Raw genomic sequence first — 22,394 nt, 5'->3', positions numbered from 1 at the left:
ATTCACAGCCATCTGCAATGAACCTGGTGCTGGTGGTGCTGTGGAGTTTCGCGATGCCGTATGGCCGCTTCAGAGCCATGGCCTCTTGTCTGTCCACCATCTGGGTTTGTGTCATCATTGTCTGCAAGATGCTGTATCAGCTCAGTGTGGTCAACCCGGCGGAGTACTCCAACAACTGCACAGCGGTCAGACATACACACACACTTTATACTTTCTTATTTGCCAGAGTAAGCATCAATATTTTTGTTGTAGGGATGGGCGATATATGACCAAAGTCTTATTTCAGATTAAGACAGATTATATTTTATTAGAACAAAATGTGGGTGACACAGTGGCTCAGAGGTTAGCACTGTCGCCTCACAGCAAAAAGGGTTGCTGGTTTGAGCCCCAGCTGGGTCAACTAGCATTTTTGTGTGGAGTTTGCATGTTCTTCCCAGGTTTGTGTGGGTTTTCTTTAAGTGCTTCGGTTTCCCCCACAGTCCAAAGACATGTGCTGTAGGTGAATTGGGTTAGCTAAAATGTTCATAGCATATGTCTGTGTTCCCTGGTCCTCCCGATTGGGGGTTGAACGTTGGGCTAACAACTCACCTCATAAAAAAATATACATTTACAAAAGACCAATATGGTGTGGTTGAATATCAACGTTGATATAAAATGGCCCTGAGAGTTAAAGTAAGTAGGTTGAACAAAATGTAAATATGTATTATAGAAGTTTTCCCCTATGGAATAAAAAGTAATATATTTTATTGGTAATAATTTAAAGTTTATATGCTAGAATTTAGGAAAATGAGAAACTACAATACAATAGAGGGGTGACGCAGTGGCGCAGTAGGTAGTGCCTCACAGTAAGAAAGTTGCTGGGTTGCTGGTTCGAACATTGTCTCAGTTGGCATTTCTGTGTGGAGTTTGCATGTTCTCCTTGCGTTCACGTGGATTTCCTCCGGGTGCTCTGGTTTTCTCCACAGTCCAAAGACATGCGGTATAGGTGAATTGGGTAGTCTAAATTATCCGTAGTGTGTGTGCGTGTGTGTGTGGATGACAAGAAAAAATGTCGCAAGACAACGACTGAATCATTGTGCGCAATTGTTGCTGTTTGTATTGGTATAATTGTAATATTTAATAACATTGTAATATTCAAGATTTCTGAACTCATACAGCACCGCTTTTTTCACTCAGAGTTTACTTTTTTTCAACAGCGAGCATACAGCGTGCAACCGTTCAAATGTGAGGTGCAGCAGGCGGTTAACACGCGAGGTGCGCAGGGCGCAAAATGCTTGTGGCCGTTAGTAAATCATTCAAAAAAGGCGCCTCTCAATGCAAAAAAACGTGTTAGGTGTGATCGACCCGTTAAACACTTCTATTCAGTCTTCATGTATTTGTTGCCCCATTACAAACATATGCAGCAAATTATGCACATTACACTAACAAGAGATACATTTAAACGGGTGGTGAATAAATGCATATATTAAACTTACATGCTTACAAAAATTGTCGTTGTAATCTCATTAGGAAACGTTGTGGCCAATCAAACAGTGTTTGGGGCATGCATATTAATGACATCGTGTTTTATTCTGATTGGTCTGTTTTTCTCTGGGATTTTACACTCAACAATGAAACAATGGTGTTTTAGGCTAACAGTGTGTAATTTTAATGTGCTGAACTCTTATTATTCAGCTTTGCTTAGGTATGTCTAGATTTCTATGTTACCTTTAAAGTGTGGGCATTTTAGTGTGGGAGTTTTTCCATAAAACCAGCTAAATAATCTGCCAATGGGGTAAGCAAAATAAGCTTGTTTTTCCTTTTGACAAAAGATGATTTTTCTTACCCCATTGGCAGATTATTTTGCTTGTTTTAAGGAAAACTCCCTTCATTTTGGCATATTATTTCTTAAACAAGACAATATGTTTTGCTTGTTTAGTAAATTGTTAATATAAAAATATTTAGATATTTGCACGAGAAACATAAGAATTTTTTTTTTGCAATGAACAACCACCCCAAAACACCTAGCAACCTCCAAAACAACCTAGTAACCAAATAGCAACATTCTTTGAAACTACAATTCTAGCTTTTGAATGAACCAGAACTCTCATTTTTTTCATAAAAGTTTTTTTTTAAACACATTCATGCACCAATTATTCACTTCCTCCCACACGTGTAGCAAAATTAATAACAGCAACAGAATTTGTGTGATGCTCACCTCTCCGCAGCTCCCTGTTGCTCTCATTAACTTAGCACTAATTAAACAAATACCCTTAAGCGTGGATGAAGCTAATGTGTTTAGTCTTGCATTTTATGGATGTTCGGGGGAAAAAAGAGGTTTGTTTCTCTCAGGTGATTTACAAACGCTATGGCCATTCCTCAGGTTGGCTATTTAATGTTTATCGCCATATAAACAGCCAAGCTTTCCTCTTCAGAGTAATTAGCCTGTTCTGCTGACAGGATTTTGCCTCATAGCCTGAAATATGCTTAGCAGACTTGAAATGACCCTTTTGTTTCTTGCCAGCTTGTTTCTTTCCATTCAGTAAGCATGACGTGTCTTAAACAGATGTAACATGATAGCAAAGAACTATAATATTTTGGTAAACATTTCACTCTCAGTAAAGACAGAAGAATAGCAACTTGCTGGTTTATTCACTCTTTTCATGTCCATCTCTGTATTTAGCCAATGGTCAATGAGACCAGTTTAGAACCAGATGAAGTGCTGAACTCCACCCTGTATAGAGCGTCTGTGGACCCTGCCAGCTGGTTTGGTGTTAGGAAAGACGACACAGTCCTTGGTTACGTCAAGGTGAGATTTACCAATGTATAATTCAAAAATAAATACTTTTATATAAGTCTGTATCCTACTTGTACTATGTCCCAAGAAATACATCATTTGTTTTGTGAAGAAACGGTGTAAACGTTTAAGTGTTTAAGAGAAGAGTTTGCAAGATTTAGGACATACTAATTTCTTATTAATGGACCATTATATTGCTTAGTTACATGTCCTGTCAAACATCTCGACACATCATCCACATTTTTTTTTCATATTTAATGTCTTACCATACTGAAGAAGCAGCAGCAGGTTAATCTGGAGTCTGTGAATTTTTCATGCAGAGAAATCTCCTCAGGTGTTTGCAGAATTATGCATCAAGTAATTAATGTCCAAACGCCTCTCTATTAAGTTAATATTGTTGAAAAGTTCCTATTGTAATTTGGAAAATGTTATTTAAATATTTTCCAGTCGATCAAATATGAATTAATAGTCCTTAAAAATGGTCTCGCATGTCTGCCATATTTGTAGTTTAACCTTTTTTCCCCATTTGTAGTTCTAATCAAATTTACATCTAAAGCCTAATTTACACTACATGACTTTAAACATCAGCAGACCGCGGTGTCGTTCACACTACATCACTTGATTTTGTGTCTTTATATCGCTGTGGTGTTCACACGACGTAAATGATCCACAAGAGAGTGGTCACATACTACATAATCTGATAACAACTGGTTCCCCAGTTCAAGCTACCAAACCACAGCCAATGAAATGTTGAGGGAGGAGCCATCAGAAAAAGCTGAACACTTGTGTGCTGAAGACATCACTGACAGCATTTCAAACTTTACTGAAAGCTTTCAAGGGAGCATTTAAAAACATCGTCAATCAGCTGATGCTTCAGCGGATCAATCACTCATCTGCAAGGTTCAAGTGGATAGATGTGGCTTTAACACTAGAACTACAGAGGCAGTCAGAGTTTTTGGAATTTAATAATTATTTAAAATAATACTGACATATCTATAATACCCAGACTTATGTTCCTTTAGTTACCATATTAGTCAAAATGACTGCATGCATGTCTTCTACTTTTCACTATGACTTTAAATATACATTTCTTTTTTAGCAACGTCCTGCTAACAAAAACATATCTTTCTTATAGCAAAAGCATAAATTTTCTTCAAATATGAATTTCAAAACAGCATATTCTGTGCTCGAAATTGCTCCCTTATATAAAAGTGAAAATTAAAGCAAGGCTCAGATCTTTGTGGGTGTTCTAGTAGCTTAACTAGTAAACCCAGAGTGAAGCGAGTGCATCGATGCCCATTTTGGCCACAATCACAGACATTTCTGTTGAGCTCATCAACACAACAGCCATTGACTCTCATTGGCTGCAGCTAGTCACTAAATCTGACTTCACGTGGGGTCGAGTTGGCCAACTGCACGGGAATATTTAGCATGCTAGACATTGGAGTTTCTTCTCCGATGTGTCGGTGATGTGTTAGTGAGCCTCTTTGATGCGTTGTTCAGTAGTTCATACATAAAGACTGCAGAGCGAAACCCACATTGACCTTAAAATCCTGTTGTGTGAACTCGGCTGAAAGTGTCATGTATTATGGCCAATATTAGCTATTACACTACACATAGATCTGTACTTTGAATTATAAATGGGTAATGTTATAATACTCATTTAAAAATAGTATAATTTTGATATACAAATTATAGAATACTATTCAGGATGCATAGTAGGGAATTGTGACAGCATTTATAAGCATTACAGCTTAACCTATTTTAACTTTATTTTCATTTAATAAAGTAAAAAATCTGGAAACATTGAAATGTTTCATATTCTCTATAAATGTGTGTATTCTTAACTCCTTTTTTTTTTGGTAAAGATATATTAAAAGTCTTAGGTGTACCAAGAATGTTTCTGTAAAGATTCAGCTCAAAATATCTCACACCTCACTTAAATTATTATGTTGTAAATGTTTTGGGTGGAAGTACAAAATGTGTATCTCTTGAAATGCAAATGAGCTGCTGCTCCCCACCTCTTTACCAGGAGTGGGTGGAGCATTTACACCTTGAGCTTCAGTTACTCCGCCTACTACAAACAAAACACCTATGTGCATTTTAAAGGCTTGGCAATTTAAACTCTTGAAATTGAGTTTTCTGAGTGCATAGACATAAAGCACACACTAAAGCTAAATTAATCTGTAAGTTCTCTTTTACATCAGCCATCAAAAGCACACACACAAAAATTTAGTTTAAATTAAGTTAACTTAATTTTAGTTATGTCTATGAATGTAAAATGATGGAGGCAACTCAATAAGAAGTTATTTTAATCTATTGTGTATGTTTCCGAAAGAAAACAAACCACTACGTTCAAGACATCAGCAGACATATATACAGACAGCATAATGAGACATGAAAATAAGCAAGAGTTTCAGGAACACAATGTTCTCAATCACAGCCAAGGAGACTCTCAACTGGTTTCAGAGAAAGAAAATAAAGCTGTTACTATGGCCCAGCCAATCACCTGACCTGAATCTAATAGAAAATAAGAACTAAAGATCAGAGTTGAGAGATAAAAACCAACAGAACATCAACATTTTTTACAAACTATTGAAGTCTGGGAAAACAAAACTTAAACTGAACAATACATGAGACTCTATTCGCCACAGGTAACTTAAAGCTATCATTACCAAAAAAAAGTATTTTATACAAAGTGTTTAATACACTTCAGTAGTTCAGTACTTTTACTTTGTGTCATTCCATTATTACACATAACTTTTTTTTCAGAATTTATTTTTGTATTTTTTTATTATTATTTTTTTTTATCAAAATCTGGGTCAATTTCATGTCAACAGCTCCTTTAGAAATATATTTACCAGGAGAAATCTTGACATGTTCAATACCTATTTTACCCGCTGTATGTTTTTATGAGGTTGCAAACTAGCTGTGTGTTCTGTCCTGTTAGGATCATCTGCTGGTGCTGATGCTGCTGGTGTTTGAGGCAACCGTGTACCGGCACCAGATTCATCACTACAGACAGCAGCAACGATCACCTCCTCCAATCCCAGTCATCTTCCCGCAGGCCACTCGTGATACGCTGGACCAGGGTCTGCTCCACTGCATCAAATACATGCTCAACTACAGCTTCTACAAATTTGGACTTGAAGTATGTGTTCTACGTAGACATAAATGTCAACTTAACACTTGTGTATTGTTCTAATTGACTTCTGTTTCTTTATATACGTGGCTTTTTTTACCCCAATGACTTCCTTTATAACCACATTTTTTTGATTGCAAAGCCATGACACCAAGGTGCATTCTAATCATGCATTCTTGATTGTTGGTGGTTTTCTCGGTTGGGAAGAGGTAACATTTGTCATTTACTCGTGACAGGAAGTTTGAATCATTTTACTGATATCTCATTTGAGATGAACAAATCTTTTTTCTTGTTCATTTTGTTCAATTTGCCAAAATATTATTAAAATGTTAGTTGCTTCTAAACTCACCTACAGCTACAAACAGGTAATAACAAGAATGCCACAAGAAAGATAAAATTATTATTTATTGTTAATATGTATATATATACACAATATGTATATATATATACACACATAAAAGAGAAAAGAGCAGGATGAAAAAGTCAGTCATGAAGAAATTCTTGTTAATTTATTTATACAATTAACACACAACACTCCTGGATAGAAAATTAAATTCTTCTTTCACAAACCAAAACAAATGTCAGATTTGGGAGGAAAATAAGGCTGTGAGTAAGATCATTCTACATTATGATCATAAGCGCCTCTATGTAAACTAATCTCGCAGTCATCTCTTTTCTACCGCTACACATGGGGGGAGGGCAACCATAATCATTTAGTTAGAACATAGTGTTTCATTTAAGCTAAGTTCAGTAATGCAACACAAAAATGTGTAAGTTATAACTTAATGTCCCTTTAAGTCACAACTAGGCTACGTTTTAACTTACACACTGCCGATGCAAATTTACAATTTTATCAATTGACAAGATTATCAAATTGACAAATTGTATAATAAGTAAAGTAGTTGTAACTGTTAGGTTAAAGTATGGGGTATGGTTAAGGAATGTATGATACATTAAAGATGTGAAATAATGCATCAAAATGTGCAATTCAACTATTAATAAACAAACGATATTAATAAACAAATGATATTCTAGTATGATGCATATTAATAAGCAACCAGTAAATAAATAATAAGCATGTTCCCTACACTCAATAAAATTTTTTTTCTTCTTGTTCAAACTACTTATTTCAAAAAAGCGGAAACAACACAATGCTTCAGATCTTTGAGGGACAACTTAATGTTCAATCTACCTAAGTTTGTTACATCAACTTAATTGGTTTGTGTTGGGAAAACATGAATGAATTGTGTGGAACCCTGCATTATTTCCCATGTAATCTATAGTGTTACCATCAGCTAGATGCAATGCTTTAAATATAAATTGCCTGGGAAGGTTTCCAAATTATCTTTTTTTTTTTTGAGTATGTTTTGAAGTTGATAATCAAAAGCACTTCCCAACATTGGTTTCTCAAATGTTAAATCTAATGATCATTTGTGGCTAATGATCATTTGGTCTTGCCTCTAGATCTGCTTTCTAATGACCGTGAATGTTATCGGTCAGCGCATGAATTTCCTGGTTATTATCCACGGCTGTTGGTTGGTGGCCATTATGGTGCGGCGGCGCAGAGCAAATATAGCCACGATTTGGTCAAAGTACTGCCTGTTTCTGGTTATCTTCATGATATATCAGTATGTTCTGTGTGTGGGGATTCCTCCTGCCCTCTGTATAGGTAAGTCAAACACTATAATCAATGCACTAGTTGTTGTTGTTGACATTATTCAAGTCACTTGTTTTCACAACGTTATTTGTAGCATTAAAGAACACATTTTAATTACATTTAATGTACATTTATTTGTAAAAAAAAAAAAAAAAATATTTGTAAAACATTTTTACATGCTGCAAAAACCTTTTTCTAGTTTTCTTTCTAGTCCAAATGTAAAAAAAAAAACTTAAATCAAGAAGTATTTTCTAGACAAGTAAAATATAAAGTCAAAATTAACTGTTTTTTTTTTCTTTAAACAAGCAAAATAATCTGCTAATGTTATACGTATTATAATAATCTTATTTCAAACATAAAACACAGTTGTTTCATGTATCCCATTGGTAGATTAATTAGCTTTTTTTAATGGAAAAACAAACTTAATTTTGAGATTATTTCTGAAAACAAAATAAAATTTTCTTGTCTATATAAAAAGCTTCTTTATGTAGGAATGGTTGTATTTCTGGATTAGAAATTATGCAAAAATGCAAGTAAAAAATGCATTTTTAGCAGTGTATTTAGAAAGTTTTTTACATATTTAAACATTAACATCTTGACTTTCAGTGAAGCTAAAATAACTAACTAAGTTTGACTTGACATGACTTTTCCTACCCAGTGAAAATCAGCTCAGTTGCAATTTAATATCCACCTTATGCTACAGATTAGTTACAAGAACTATATCCTATATTTGCGCTGCTTAGTATTAGTCCATCTTTTCTCGGTAAGTGGTTACCTGACCCTGGTAAGCTGACCTATCTCATATGGCTATAGATTACCCATGGAGATGGAGATCCACTGTAACTATCCACTCAGCTCTGGTTAAATGGATGTACTTACCTGACTTCTACACCGTCCCCAACTCTAAGAACCTTATATGTAAGTGACTCCTTCAACTTCACAATCAGCAAAACAGTAATTAATCACTGGTTATTCACCCGGCAGTGACTCTCAAACGTATTTGAATGCTTAAGCCTTGTTTAATAAATGGTAACCCTTTATAATAGCTACACACTATGAATCATTTATTAAGCATTAGCCAATAGTTCATTCATTATTTGTTAAGTATTACTTCTACATTAATAAACGTTATTGAGCAGTTTATAACTTCATCTACAAATGCTGTATTCTTGACTCAAAAGCACATGTATAATGTGCTTAATCATTGTCTTGAATAAACATTCTTTGTTAATGATTCATTTTCCATTACTAATTTAAGTATTGCATTATTTACAAACCAGTTATTTAAAAATAATTGGTGTTTTTTTTAAGATCATTCAGAATACGTAAGTAAATTATTAATTAACTATTCAAATTAACATTTATATAACTTATTATTCAGGCATATACTAATAGTTTCTTTGCATGTTAATAAATGCTTTTATAACTCAACTTCCTCCAGTTTTCTGACCTAATCTAAAGTGAGGGCTATTTATGCTTTGTAAATCTGCAATGATGACTGTCATCACACTTAAATTCTGAAACCCTGCCTAAATTTACAAACTGATCTTTTGCAGCGGACTTCCTTCTGCTGATGTGTGCCTCTCAGCAGTGGACGGTGTTTGACAATGAGAAAAAGGAAGAGTGGATGGTCATGGGAGGAGAAAACCGAGACAATCCAGACCCCATGGAGAACATGCTTTTCAATCCTGCCCCAAACTTCATCAACTGCAGGTACGTACATCACGGTATTTGTACATGATGTAAGTTTCATTATCCCCACAGTAAATTCCTCTGAGTAAAATTTATTCAGTTTAAATAGTATTTGGTCCTTCTCTAAATTGAGTTTAAGTTATTCAAGTTTATTAGACAATGAAAGGAATAATTAGGTGATGGTTAAGAGTTGATATTGAACACCTGCTGTTAATAAACAGAAACACACAAGAGAAACACATAAGTCACTTCAGTCACAGCCTTAGATGAAATCAGCTGCAATATAATACATTTATTCTTTCAAAATCTCAGCAGAGGATCATTAAGCAACTCTACAAACAGCAGCTTTACTGATTACTAACCTGTTTGCCCTTGTTTAAAGAGGGACCAAATACTCTGTGAAGTAAGTAAATTTTACTCAGAGGAATTTGCTGTGTACATGCGTACCCCTGCAGCCTAAACTTTCTAAACTCAAATTCTTGAAATGTCTGAAGAAAAAATCTAAATAAGCAGCTCAGCTCTCAGAATATAGTAAGTGCATTTATGTCTATAGAACTCCATATAAAAGCCATAAACTTTTTTTGCTCAGGCCTATCTAAAGCCCCGATCAGATCACATAAATTTGTCATGATTTCAGCATGATTTTCTTCACATAAGGTGTTGTAGGGATTCATAGACGTGACACAAGATTTAATCATTTCTCCTCATGTAAGGTGGTATAGTTCATGACAACCGATACCATGTCTGCGACTCTAATGCCGAGTTCAGACTGCATGATTTTCAAAGTAGTCGTGTCACAGATGTTTTTACACTGCTTGACTATTTGGGCTTGCGTTTCGTCGCTGCTTTGTTTACACTGCAAGATGGATCGGCGACAGGGATTTTCACATTGCATGACTTTACTATAGGAAGAATCGCAGACAACTTCGTCCAAACTACGTCTCACAGCCAAAAACACGTAGTATATCTTTTGTTATTAACTGCATAATGAGAAAGAAGCCTTTAATGGGGTAGAACATGTACATTATTGCTCACCTGGGTTTAAAGGGAATTAGCCATTTCTCCTCAACGTTGAAAATAAACTAATTTCTTTCTGTATAAAACGTCAAACAGACACGGTTGCTCCTGAGTTCTGTCAAACCTCCACTAGTTTTTCCTCCATTTCGTGGGTCCAAATAAACCGAAAAAGAGCTTTTAACTTTTAACTTCTCCCCCTGCCTCCCGCTGGCCTGCCACAGGTATACACACACACACACACACCAAGTGAATGCCGCTCTCTCATTGGCTGTAGGCGATCGTTGATGTTATTTTTAGTCAAAACTCAATACACACGGCGTGATTTGAATCGCCGACAGCTCCAGATATTTAGCCTGCCAAATATCTTGCAGGCATCGGCGACTCATCGGCGATTCTCTCAGATCGCGTTATTGATTGTTCATACTGTGTGATTGTCACTCACGTGCACGAGCACCGATTTGCCTGTGATTTCAGGCATTTGTCGCAGATTTCTCAAAACCTGTCAGCGAGCCAAAATCGAGGCTAAAATCACGCAGTCTGAACTAGGCATTAACGACACATTATCGCAGAAAATTTAGCATGTTTCATTTTCCTCTGTTTTTCACAACGAGGTCCATCACTTGGCAATAGGAGCACAAAATTTCTCTGTTATATCTGTGGGTACTGCATATATACTTATGGGTGGGTCACAAGTGGATAAGATCAATCATTGGTTGCAAACTTTAACAGCTTTTTTCTAAAATATTAAAAATATTAGATCAAATTTATCTGACAGACTGGCACAAATATGCTGACATCTCCATTCTCACGAGTTCTCTCATTCCTCCAACAGAGTTTGTTCTTCCAAGGTAATTTGGAACATGTTCAGTGCTGCAAATACATTGTGAAAGCCTTTCTTGCTTATTCAAAGTACTTGATTAAACTAATTAAATTGAAACTGACCGGTGGAATTGATGATTTTGTCATTAAGAGTGAAAACATAATTTTATTTAATTAAATATAAATTTTGGGGCGACACAGTGGCGCAGTAGGTAGTGCTGTTACCCCACAGCAAGAAAGTTGCTAGTTCGAGCCTCGGCTGGGTCAGTTGGCGTTTCTGATGGAGTTTGCATGTTCTCCCTGCGTTTGTGTGGCTTTACTTTGGGTGTTCCAGTTTCCCCCACAGTCCAAAGACATGTGGTACAGGTGAATTGGGTAGGCTACATTTTTTGTTGTGTATGAGTGTGAATGAGTGTGTGTGTATGTTTCCCAGAGATGGGTTGCGGCTGGAAGGGCATCCGCTGCGTAAAAACGTGCTGGATAAGTTGGGGGTTCATTCTGCAGTGGCGACCCCAGATTAATAAAGGGACTAAGCTGAAAAGAAAATGAATGAATGAATAAATGAATATTAATTTTATTTAGGCTAGATTATTAATTTATTTAACAAACCAGTTTGTGTTTTGGCGCTGAAGCAGATAGCAGACTTGTTTTGAAGCACCTCAAATATTATTTGTTATTCTTGTTTATCTAGTAGATAACTGACCAACAAAAAAAATTAGATACAAATTATACCAAACCAAATTCATTTCAAAAAGATTTTTTTTTTTCAAGGAAAATATACAAATTATGTTTTTGTTTGTGCCTTTCCCCTACTTAACTGTGGTGATGACTTGTGTCGCTGTGCGTAAAATAAGGATTTAATTAAAGCTCCACTGGAATTGCTGTATCACAAACCTCTGTCATATATTTGCTAATTTTTAATGTCATATTTTTAAAGAATTTTTTTGTTTGAGCATCTGTTTTTTTTCTTGGTGCTGTTGTGCTTTCATTTTCTCCATCTCACTCACAGCAAGTTCAGGCGAGGTATTTAATAAGCAACCCTGGGAAGGAAAATATTCATTTATATTCATTTATATTCATAAATATTCATTTAGATTTCCAAAATATATCTTAATACTAAAAAGGAAACATAAGTTTGATTGAGATAGGAAATATTGTTATACCAACCCTTGTGACTGCTTTGGGAAATAATGCTTGTTGTAGACGTCGCAGGATCACTGATCATGAAGCAACATGTAGTCTGGCACATTTTTACACATGACAAGTCAAGATTTTATCAAGACAAAATTACATAATCTGAAATAGTAACTTTCGTAACCGACAATAAAAATCATGTGATCTGACCCTTAAAGGGTTAATGCTGCCAACTGACGATCAACAGTAAAAAAAAACACATTTTACCTCTTCCCAACAGTTAAAAACCACCAACAATCAAGAATGCATGATTTTATGCTGTCATACAGTAGCTTTGCGATAATTATGAAGGTCAACAAAGTTAATTGGGCAAAAGCAGCCCCGAACATAACGAAAGTGTAGTCAATTTGAACAGTACACAAGAACCATTTTTGGTTCTCCAAATACCTTTTAGTAAATTGTTCTTGGAATAACCTTAGTATGAAGGTCATTTTATTGATCTAAAAGACGTTTTCACACTTTGAAAAGGTTCTTTGGATGTAAAGACTCTTCATGGCACCATAGATCATTGAGCTTATTGCCATTCTGCTACACCTGTGAATATACAGTGAAATAATATTTTGTGTGTACAGTTGAAGTCAATATTATTAGCCCTCCTGTGATTTTTTTTTTTTTTTTTTTTAGTCATTTATTTTTGCTTTTTCACATATTTCTCAAATTATGTTTAACGCAAGGGATGTTTAACAGTATTTCCTAAAACATTTTTTTTTCTTCTGGAGAAAGTCTTGTTTGTTTTACTTTGGCTACAATAAAAGCAGTTTAAAAAAAATAGTTTTACCATTTTAAGGTCAATATTGTTACCCCCTTTTAGCAATATTTTTTTTCAGTTGTCTACTAAACAAGCCACTGCTATACAATGACTTGCCCAATAACCCTAACTTGCCTAGTTGGGGTTTGTGGTTAATATTTCTGGAGGACTGATAATTCTAAAGACTTAAACTGAACATAAATATACATAATCATAAATATGAACACAACACTGGATGTAAGAGCTATTTTAAACCTATGTCAGTTTTAAAACTAACATACAATAACTATACTGACAACTGACTATACACATACTGTAAATATTTAAACTATACACATAACCTAAGACAGACTATAGGTACTTTTAAATGAGATAGAAACAATATTCTGCAATATATTTTGCAAAAGAGATATTTTAAAGTTGAAGACAAAAACTATTGTAACATGAACGTGTGGTACATTCAGAAGTAAACACTGTTTTCCTGGAGAATAATAGTACTTTAGTTAATGCTAGTTAATGTATTAATAACATTAACTAAGTATGAATAATCTTGTATAGCATGTATTAATCATAATTCACCATTACCTAATACATTATTAAAATCCAAAGTTGCGCTTGTTAACATTAATTAATGCAATGAGTTAACATGAACTAATGTTTTAATTTAAGTAACATTAACTAACGTTAAAAAACCTGAAAAAATACCCTAATAAATGTACTACTAATAGTTTGTTTGTGTTAATAAATACATTGACTAATATTAAATTATGTAATTATTTTAAAGTGTTACTGTTTTCCTTATTGAGTCCTTTTAAAATGGAGTTCAATTAAAGTGTCCGGTGCATATAGAGAGAAGATTGTTTTTGTAGGTGGTTTGTCAAACCCACTCACCTGTGTGAGGCCCATTCAGAAATAGGCAATGCTTTTTCAAGAAATATGGAGTAAAATGATACCAGAAACATCATAAATCTCTTCTATTATAGACTAACATCTGTGTCTTGCTCTTTGTGTTTATTGTAGATCATATCTGGACATGGCGAAGATCCTGGTGTTCCGTTACATGTTCTGGTTTGTGCTGTCGGTAGTTTTTGTTACCGGAGCGACTCGGATCAGTGTTTTCGGCTTGGGTTATCTGATGGCCTGCTTCTTTTTCCTGCTGTTTGGCACAAAGCTGCTGACCAAGCCCTCACGCACACGGCTGGTCATGTGGGACTGTCTCATCATCTACAATGTGGCTGTGATAATCTCCAAAAACATCTTGTCTGTGAGTCGAGCCCTTCATGAAGCTCAATGATCTGAAGCCTTTAAACATGTGTCAACAACTGCAGTGAGAAGAGCTTTGTTTAAACTGTTCTGTGTTTGTGTTAGATCTTGGCCTGTGTGTTTGTGGTGGAGATGCAGAAGAACTTCTGCTGGGTCATTCAGCTCTTCAGTCTGGTCTGCACAGTCAAAGGCTACTATGACCGTAAGTTCTGGACTACTTCAACATTGTTATAAGGTAGGGTTTCGCAAATCATTAGTTAAAGGGATAGTTCACCCAAACTGTTTTTGTTTAAAGAAAATTATTCTGTTAATCAAGGCAACGTTTATTAAATGTAAAAAAAAAAAAAAGTTAAATATTTATTTATTAAATATATTTTTTACTTATTTTATGTAGCTTCAAATAAAATTATTACCCCAGTCATTAATTCTTTTATTACTATCACCATTAATAATAATAATTTTAATTATAAAACAATAATATTATTAATAGAGTGATTTCTGAAGGAAAATGTGACACTGAAGACTAGAGTAAAGCTGAAAATTCATCATTAAAATCACTGGAATAAATTATTCAATTATGAGCTACTTGTGAACAGTTATTTTATAGTGCAATACCATTTCACAATTTTATAATTTGTTCTCTATTGTTAATGAAAGAAAAGCAGCCTTGGTGAGCAGAAGTTTATTTTAAAACATTTTAAAATCATACTGACCCCAAACGTTTGACTGGTAATGTAATGTAGAGTAATGTCTGTATTTATATAGTGCATTTTTGTTTATGGCCATACACCCAAAGTCCTTCAGAATTGTGGGGGGGTCTATCCACACCACCAACAGGAATACCAGCCACAGGACAACAGCACCCTTATGCTCACCACACACATGCTATAGGTGGAGAGAGAGTGATAGAGCCAATTCAGCGGATGGAGATGATTGGGAGGCCATGATGGGTAAGGGCTGATGGAGGGAATTTGGCCAGGACACCAGGGTTATACCTCTACTCTTTATGAGAAGTGCCACGGGATTTTTAACAACCACAGAGAGTCGGGACCTTGGTTTTCATGTCTCATCCTAAAAGCAGTGATATTGACAGTATAAGGTCCCCTTCACTTTACTCGGGTATTAGGACTGCAAGTTGAGCACCCCCTGCTGGCTTCTCTAACACCACTCCCAACAGCAACTTAGTTTTCTCATGTGGTCTCCCATCCAGGTACCATGGCCGTTGCTAGGCCTATTTTAGAGGGGGCTGTAGACCTCCCCCCCCCCCTATATTTCTACTCAGCCCCCTTAAAACTTTTGCGATTAGCTCATAAACAGTACACTATATTATCGCCTCAGTCCCCTTTAATTCTGGCAAGAAAACTTCGGCAGAATTCAGCTCCTCCCGTCTTTTGTTTTTCATTTGATTAGCAAACCACAGCCGTCGACATCAAGAGAACGAGTTGTGTGTTTATCGATAAATTGTTATAATATCTGCTTATTTGCAGTTCTTTGATATAGATAACCTTGTATCACCTGTGTCTCAATGTCATAGAGAAGCAGTCGGATTTTCTCGGCTTTCACCTCATCAGCACAGCTGTTTCCTCCACTGTAAAATGTAAAACTCTTAACAAACATTTCACTTTTTTTTTCTTTCAAAATGAACTAACAATATTAAACACTTTACAGTTCGTGTGGCGTTAACTAGGTAATTTAGACAATAGACTGTTGACAGAGTAACGTTAACGTTTGTTTATAAAGGTTAAAACGATGCTTTTGCAGTTGTGTCGAATAGTATGCACCTATGGGAGTTATATGGTACGTCTACATTACTGTCTTTTGCAGACAGCAAGATATATGCTATAGGCTAGTTAACCTTAGCATAGCTTCCCGTCACTTTTTATTAACTTGAAACTCCTCAAATACATTTGGGCACCCTGAAAAAGAGTGAGACTGCTGCTGAGCCATTTCTTGGTCCTCCACCAGTCAAAAGAAAAAAAAACCTTCATGTTCTGTGTGGAAGCATATTACAGCCAGTGCTGCTGCAGATAAAAAAAAGTGATACTGTATAATGTGTGCAAAAGTGGAATCAGCAGAGGCAGAGATATTACACATCTGTCAACATCTTCTATCCATAATCATTCATTCATTTCTTTTCGGCTAAATCCCTTTATCAATCTGTGGTTGCCACAGTGGAATGAACCACCAATTTATCCAGCATATGTTTTACGCAGTGGCTGCCCTTCCAGCTGCTACCCAGCAGTGGGAAACATCCATACACTCTCTTTCACACACATACAATAGGGACAATTTAGCTTACCCAATTCACCTATATTGCATGTGTTTGGACTGTGGGGGAAACCGGAGCACCCAGAGGAAACCCACGCCAACATGGGGAGAACCCAGTCGGGGCTCGAACCAGCAACCTTCTTGCTGTGAGGCGACAGTGCTACTCACTGTGCCACCGCGCAACCTTCTATGTAATGTATTATCACATGCACTAAAAGCATCCTCTCCTGATACTGTCTGTGAAACCCCACAAGCATCAATCCCCTCATCAGCACAGCTATGTTCTGCTAAATCCTCCACAAGCACCAAACCATCAACACAGCCACATTCTGCTCCAGCAAGTCAGTTTCAAACGTAAAAAAAAAAAAAAAAACTTTGTGTCTTTTTTGTGGCAGGCAGATGACAATAGCAGGGCTGTATCTTTTAGTATTATATAGAATACTTTTGTTCTGCCAGATCTCCCAGGCAGGGTTTTATTTTGGTCTCCCATCCAGGTACCATGGCCGTTGCTAGGCCTATTTTAGAGGGGGCTGTAGACCTCCCCCCCCCCTATATTTCTACTCAGCCCCCTTAAAACTTTTGCGATTAGCTCATAAACAGTACACTATATTATCGCCTCAGTCCCCTTTAATTCTGGCAAGAAAACTTCGGCAGAATTCAGCTCCTCCCGTCTTTTGTTTTTCATTTGATTAGCAAACCACAGCCGTCGACATCAAGAGAACGAGTTGTGTGTTTATCGATAAATTGTTATAATATCTGCTTATTTGCAGTTCTTTGATATAGATAACCTTGTATCACCTGTGTCTCAATGTCATAGAGAAGCAGTCGGATTTTCTCGGCTTTCACCTCATCAGCACAGCTGTTTCCTCCACTGTAAAATGTAAAACTCTTAACAAACATTTCACTTTTTTTTCTTTCAAAATGAACTAACAATATTAAACACTTTACAGTTCGTGTGGCGTTAACTATACCATACAGTCTTGCACAGAATGGATTAAACACAGTGACAGAACCATTTTGAGAATGTATTTGTTTTTACTGTCACTGAGTCACTGACAGAGATAGAAACATCAAGTGTTGTCTAGTTTAAAATAATACTTCATATCTATTATTATCATTCAGATCATGAATATTTATGTGTGTGCATTTTTCACAGTATATCTATTCTTAGAAATCAATATATGTTTACTAAATTATATTTGATAGATTCAACATTTATGTTCACTAGACTAATAAATTTTCTTAGAATGCAGCACGTCACAAACTATTACACTTTCAATTGAAATAATCAAAATGTGTGTTTATGTGTTTCTTCCTCAGCTGAATCAGTGTGTAATAAAGATTGCTCTCTGCCTGTGGAAGAGGCTGGCATTATCTGGGACAGTATCTGTTTCTTCTTCCTCCTGCTGCAGAGGAGAGTCTTCCTCAGTTTCTACTTTCTTCATGTGTCTGCAGATCTTCAGGCCTCAGCGCGACAGGCCTCTCGGTGAGTGTGCCCCCTGCTGGACTCATCAGAAGGCGTTTTGAAAAAAATATTTTTTTCAAAGTTAGATGTGAGTAGTTTTTGTTTGATAAATATGACTCATGACCAAGTGTAAAACTCCTACTCTACCTCATGAAGCAAATACTTTAGTAACTGAAACTGCAATTCATCGGTTGGCCACTGGAGGCTGGCTCTAAAAGAGAGCAATTCCTATAGACCTCCATGTTAAAATGCATAACTTTGCAGCATAAAAAAAGGTATTTACAGCCTTGTACAAAAATGGTTTTGTTGTATATAGCTAATATTACCCTTTTTTATGAGGGGGAGATTTTTTAATAACTCATACCCCTAATTTATATTAAGCCGTACAATTTAATGGCCACTTGAGTGACAGGTGTCTGCTGCTTGCCATCAATTAACTTCAGTTGATTCTAGCTGCTGAGCTTGGAATATATAGCGTATTTATGCTTTAGTTGTATGTGGCATGGTCTGTTGGTTTTGAGGATTATTGGTTAGTTAGGTTGACTAGCTGTATAAAACAGCTGAAATGTTGTCATACAGTGTTATGCATGTTTAAGTAGTCATGCATTTACTAATACTATGTTTAAACTATTTGGAAATAATTAGCATTTTACTCCCATTTAAAATGTCAAAAAAATAATGCTTAATTTGGCTCAATGCATTAAAACAGTGTTTTTTAAAAACCAAAATCAGTAAACACATTATTGATATAAGCACATGTGGTCAGATTATGAACCAGTTCTGTTTAATGAAGTGTTGAGCATTTCACTCAAAGAAAATCTCATTTAAGCAAAATATATATATATATATATATATATATATATATATATATATATATGAGCAACATCTCACGAGTAGCAGTGCGATATGGCTGTATATCAGCACTGGCGGGAGGCATGCGTTGGCATGAGGCTGTAGGCCGTGAATTATTGCACGGCTATATATATATATATATATATATATATATATATATATATATATATATATATATATATATATATTAAGGGTGGAGCCGAACCCGAATACGGTATTCGGAAAGGCACGAATAGCGTGTTTTTACGAATACTTAATTCGAACAAATACTTGAAAAATTATTTGTATTCGGGAGCAAGAAATCAAAATGCAGCGTTTCCTCCTGAGACCACAGTGCATGCCCGCGTGAGTGAGTGAGTGTGAGAGAGAGAGAGAGAGAGAGAGAGAGAGAGAGACGCTCAGTCAGAAGTCGGAGGGCGCTTCTCCACAGCAACATACAGAAGGCTCGGCTGAGCGAAAAAAATACTTCACTGCATCATTATTTTTGTTAAATAGATTTTTGTGCCTTAATTGGGTTCCAAAGGCAGTTTATAAACTTGTAGCGGAGTTGAAGCGGAGTTTGATCGGACGTCTGACGTCTGCAACCGGGTGCTCTGTTTACGCAACGTTAGCTCGGTTAGCGCGGTAATTTAGACAATAGACTGTTGACAGAGTAACGTTAACGTTTGTTTATAAAGGTTAAAACGATGCTTTTGCAGTTGTGTCGAATAGTATGCACCTATGGGAGTTATATGGTACGTCTACATTACTGTCTTTTGCAGACAGCAAGATATATGCTATAGGCTAGTTAACCTTAGCATAGCTTCCCGTCACTTTTTATTAACTTGAAACTCCTCAAATACATTTGGGCACCCTGAAAAAGAGTGAGACTGCTGCTGAGCCATTTCTTGGTCCTCCACCAGTCAAAAGAAAAAAAAACCTTCATGTTCTGTGTGGAAGCATATTACAGCCAGTGCTGCTGCAGATAAAAAAAAAGTGATACTGTATGTAATGTGTGCAAAAGTGGAATCAGCAGAGGCAGAGATATTACACATCTGTCAACATCTTCTATCCATAATCATTCATTCATTTCTTTTCGGCTAAATCCCTTTATCAATCTGTGGTTGCCACAGTGGAATGAACCACCAATTTATCCAGCATATGTTTTACGCAGTGGCTGCCCTTCCAGCTGCTACCCAGCAGTGGGAAACATCCATACACTCTCTTTCACACACATACAATAGGGACAATTTAGCTTACCCAATTCACCTATATTGCATGTGTTTGGACTGTGGGGGTAACCGGAGCACCCAGAGGAAACCCACGCCAACATGGGGAGAACCCAGTCGGGGCTCGAACCAGCAACCTTCTTGCTGTGAGGCGACAGTGCTACTCACTGTGCCACCGCGCAACCTTCTATGTAATGTATTATCACATGCACTAAAAGCATCCTCTCCTGATACTGTCTGTGAAACCCCACAAGCATCAATCCCCTCATCAGCACAGCTATGTTCTGCTAAATCCTCCACAAGCACCAAACCATCAACACAGCCACATTCTGCTCCAGCAAGTCAGTTTCAAACATAAAAAAAAAAAAAAACTTTGTGTCTTTTTTGTGGCAGGCAGATGACAATAGCAGGGCTGTATCTTTTAGTATTATATAGAATACTTTTGTTCTGCCAGATCTCCCAGGCAGGGTTTTATTTTGATTTATTTAGTTAATATTAGTTTTTGGAATTCTGTCCATTGGAAAGAAGTTCTTTCAGAAGAAGAACAGTTTTTTTAAAGTATTATTTGTTTTTATTCTGTCTATTCAGTGTCCTTCAACAAGAACGGTGGTGGTGGGGTTCATAATATTAACAATGGTATTTTATTAGTTGTTGGTTTAACCATGGATGAGGTAATGGCTTCTATGTTATTTTCTTTTCAATGACATTTCTTGTCACATGTTCAAAAACAACAGCCAATATTGCATGTCTATAATTTATATAATGGGTATAATTAAACAATACTTTCACTATAACGTAAATTAGAAGTGTAATAGAAAAAATATATATTTTTGCGCCATTTTGAATTTTACTCGAATAACTCAAATACAAATACAAATACAAATACTTTTCCCCCCTCAACAAATACAAATACAAATACCGGCTGCTCCGTACATCCCTAATATATATATATATATATATATATATATATATATATATATATATATATATATATATATATATCAATGATTTTTATATTTATAATTTATTTATAAAATAAAATATAAAATTTATAAAATGTTTTTTTTTTTTAAGTTTTTGTTAATATTTAAGTACATCTTTCTGTAGGGCGGCATGTTTGTTTGCCATTATAAATGTATCTAGGCCAATATGAATTCAGAATTGTTCACCCTATCATCTGTGCTGCTCTTTTTAAAGCATGGTGTTCAAAAATTCAACATCCCAAGTTGAGTGGAATTTAACAAAAACAGAGATTACATGAATCATTTTTTTCTTTGTTTTCATGCATTAAGGGGTTTCGAGCTCTTCCGGGCCAGCATTATAAAGAACATGCATTTCCATCAGCAGGCAGAGAGAAAGTCAATTCAACAGCTGAAAGAATCGTGAGTTAACACATTTCCTGCTCTTGTAAAAGAAAAAAAAACACAGTGAATGTCCTTTCTGAGCTCTCAATCACTGTGTATGTGTTTAATCTTATATTTCCTCAGAATGAAACGCATACGTGGCAAACAACAGAAGTATAAAGACGGACGTATAACTTCTGATATAGAGGAGCAGCCCTCAGGTACAAATCCATTGCCATCCAAGCTAATATAACTTTGATCAGCTATAGTTTAAAATTACTATGCTAAGATCGTAAAATTAGACATTAAAGAAAGCCAATAGTATAAAAACATAAGAAGACCACTTTAAAAGGATATAGTTCCCCCAAAAATGAAATTCCTGTCATTATTTACTCATCCTTCACATATTCCAAACCTGTACAAGTCTTTTGTGCGGAACACAAAGGACAACATGCTCAAGACTGTTGGGAAAAACAGCCATTGACATCAATAGTGTTTTTTTTTTTTTATCTATGAATGTCAATGGCTGCTTTTTTCCCCACATTTTGTTAGAATATCTTGTTTTGTTTTTGCTAGAAAAGAGAAATACATACATATTGAGAATTACTCGAATGTGAGTAAATGTTGAGAAGCCTTTCCTTTAATAAACAAGGAGGTGGCGATGTTGTTTACAATTTTGTGTATGACATTGTTAAATTGAAAAGTGTGTTAAGATGTGAGAAGTCACTGCATCAGTCATACTTTTTTACATCTGTGTGTTTTATCTCACAGACCCCAAAGAACAGAAGAAGGAGACAAAGCTGTCTAAGTCTAAAAGCTGGCAGTATCCCTGGGTGGATCATGCGACTGGTACACAAACAGTACTAATGTTCAGATTATTCAATTTAGCCCTGTCAAAACAGTCTGCAAATAGTTTCATAGTACATATAATGAACACATAGTATATAAGC

General features: G+C 35.9%; 1 protein-coding gene across 4 annotated transcripts in view; it reads left to right on the top strand.

Annotated features, from left to right (window-relative positions):
* piezo1 (piezo type mechanosensitive ion channel component 1 (Er blood group)) overlaps positions 1 to 22,394 on the top strand; it is a 197,037-nt gene that overhangs the window by 143,001 nt on the left and 31,642 nt on the right. For all 4 annotated transcript variants that reach the window (XM_087261899.1, XM_087261902.1, XM_087261900.1 and 1 more), the window contains 12 exons: positions 9 to 185; positions 2,663 to 2,788; positions 5,727 to 5,927; positions 7,383 to 7,587; positions 8,389 to 8,493; positions 9,132 to 9,288; positions 14,066 to 14,309; positions 14,414 to 14,510; positions 17,897 to 18,062; positions 21,394 to 21,483; positions 21,589 to 21,665; positions 22,216 to 22,293. In XM_087261899.1, coding sequence (XP_087118025.1) covers positions 9 to 185; positions 2,663 to 2,788; positions 5,727 to 5,927; positions 7,383 to 7,587; positions 8,389 to 8,493; positions 9,132 to 9,288; positions 14,066 to 14,309; positions 14,414 to 14,510; positions 17,897 to 18,062; positions 21,394 to 21,483; positions 21,589 to 21,665; positions 22,216 to 22,293 — 1,723 coding nt within the window. The remainder of the gene's footprint in view (positions 1 to 8; positions 186 to 2,662; positions 2,789 to 5,726; positions 5,928 to 7,382; positions 7,588 to 8,388; positions 8,494 to 9,131; positions 9,289 to 14,065; positions 14,310 to 14,413; positions 14,511 to 17,896; positions 18,063 to 21,393; positions 21,484 to 21,588; positions 21,666 to 22,215; positions 22,294 to 22,394) is intronic.

This window comes from Danio rerio, chromosome 7, assembly GCF_052040795.2.
Source record: "Danio rerio strain M-AB ecotype USA chromosome 7, GRCz13ab, whole genome shotgun sequence".
NCBI lineage: Eukaryota > Metazoa > Chordata > Actinopteri > Cypriniformes > Danionidae > Danio > Danio rerio.
This window is presented reverse-complemented; position numbering and strand designations above follow the sequence as displayed.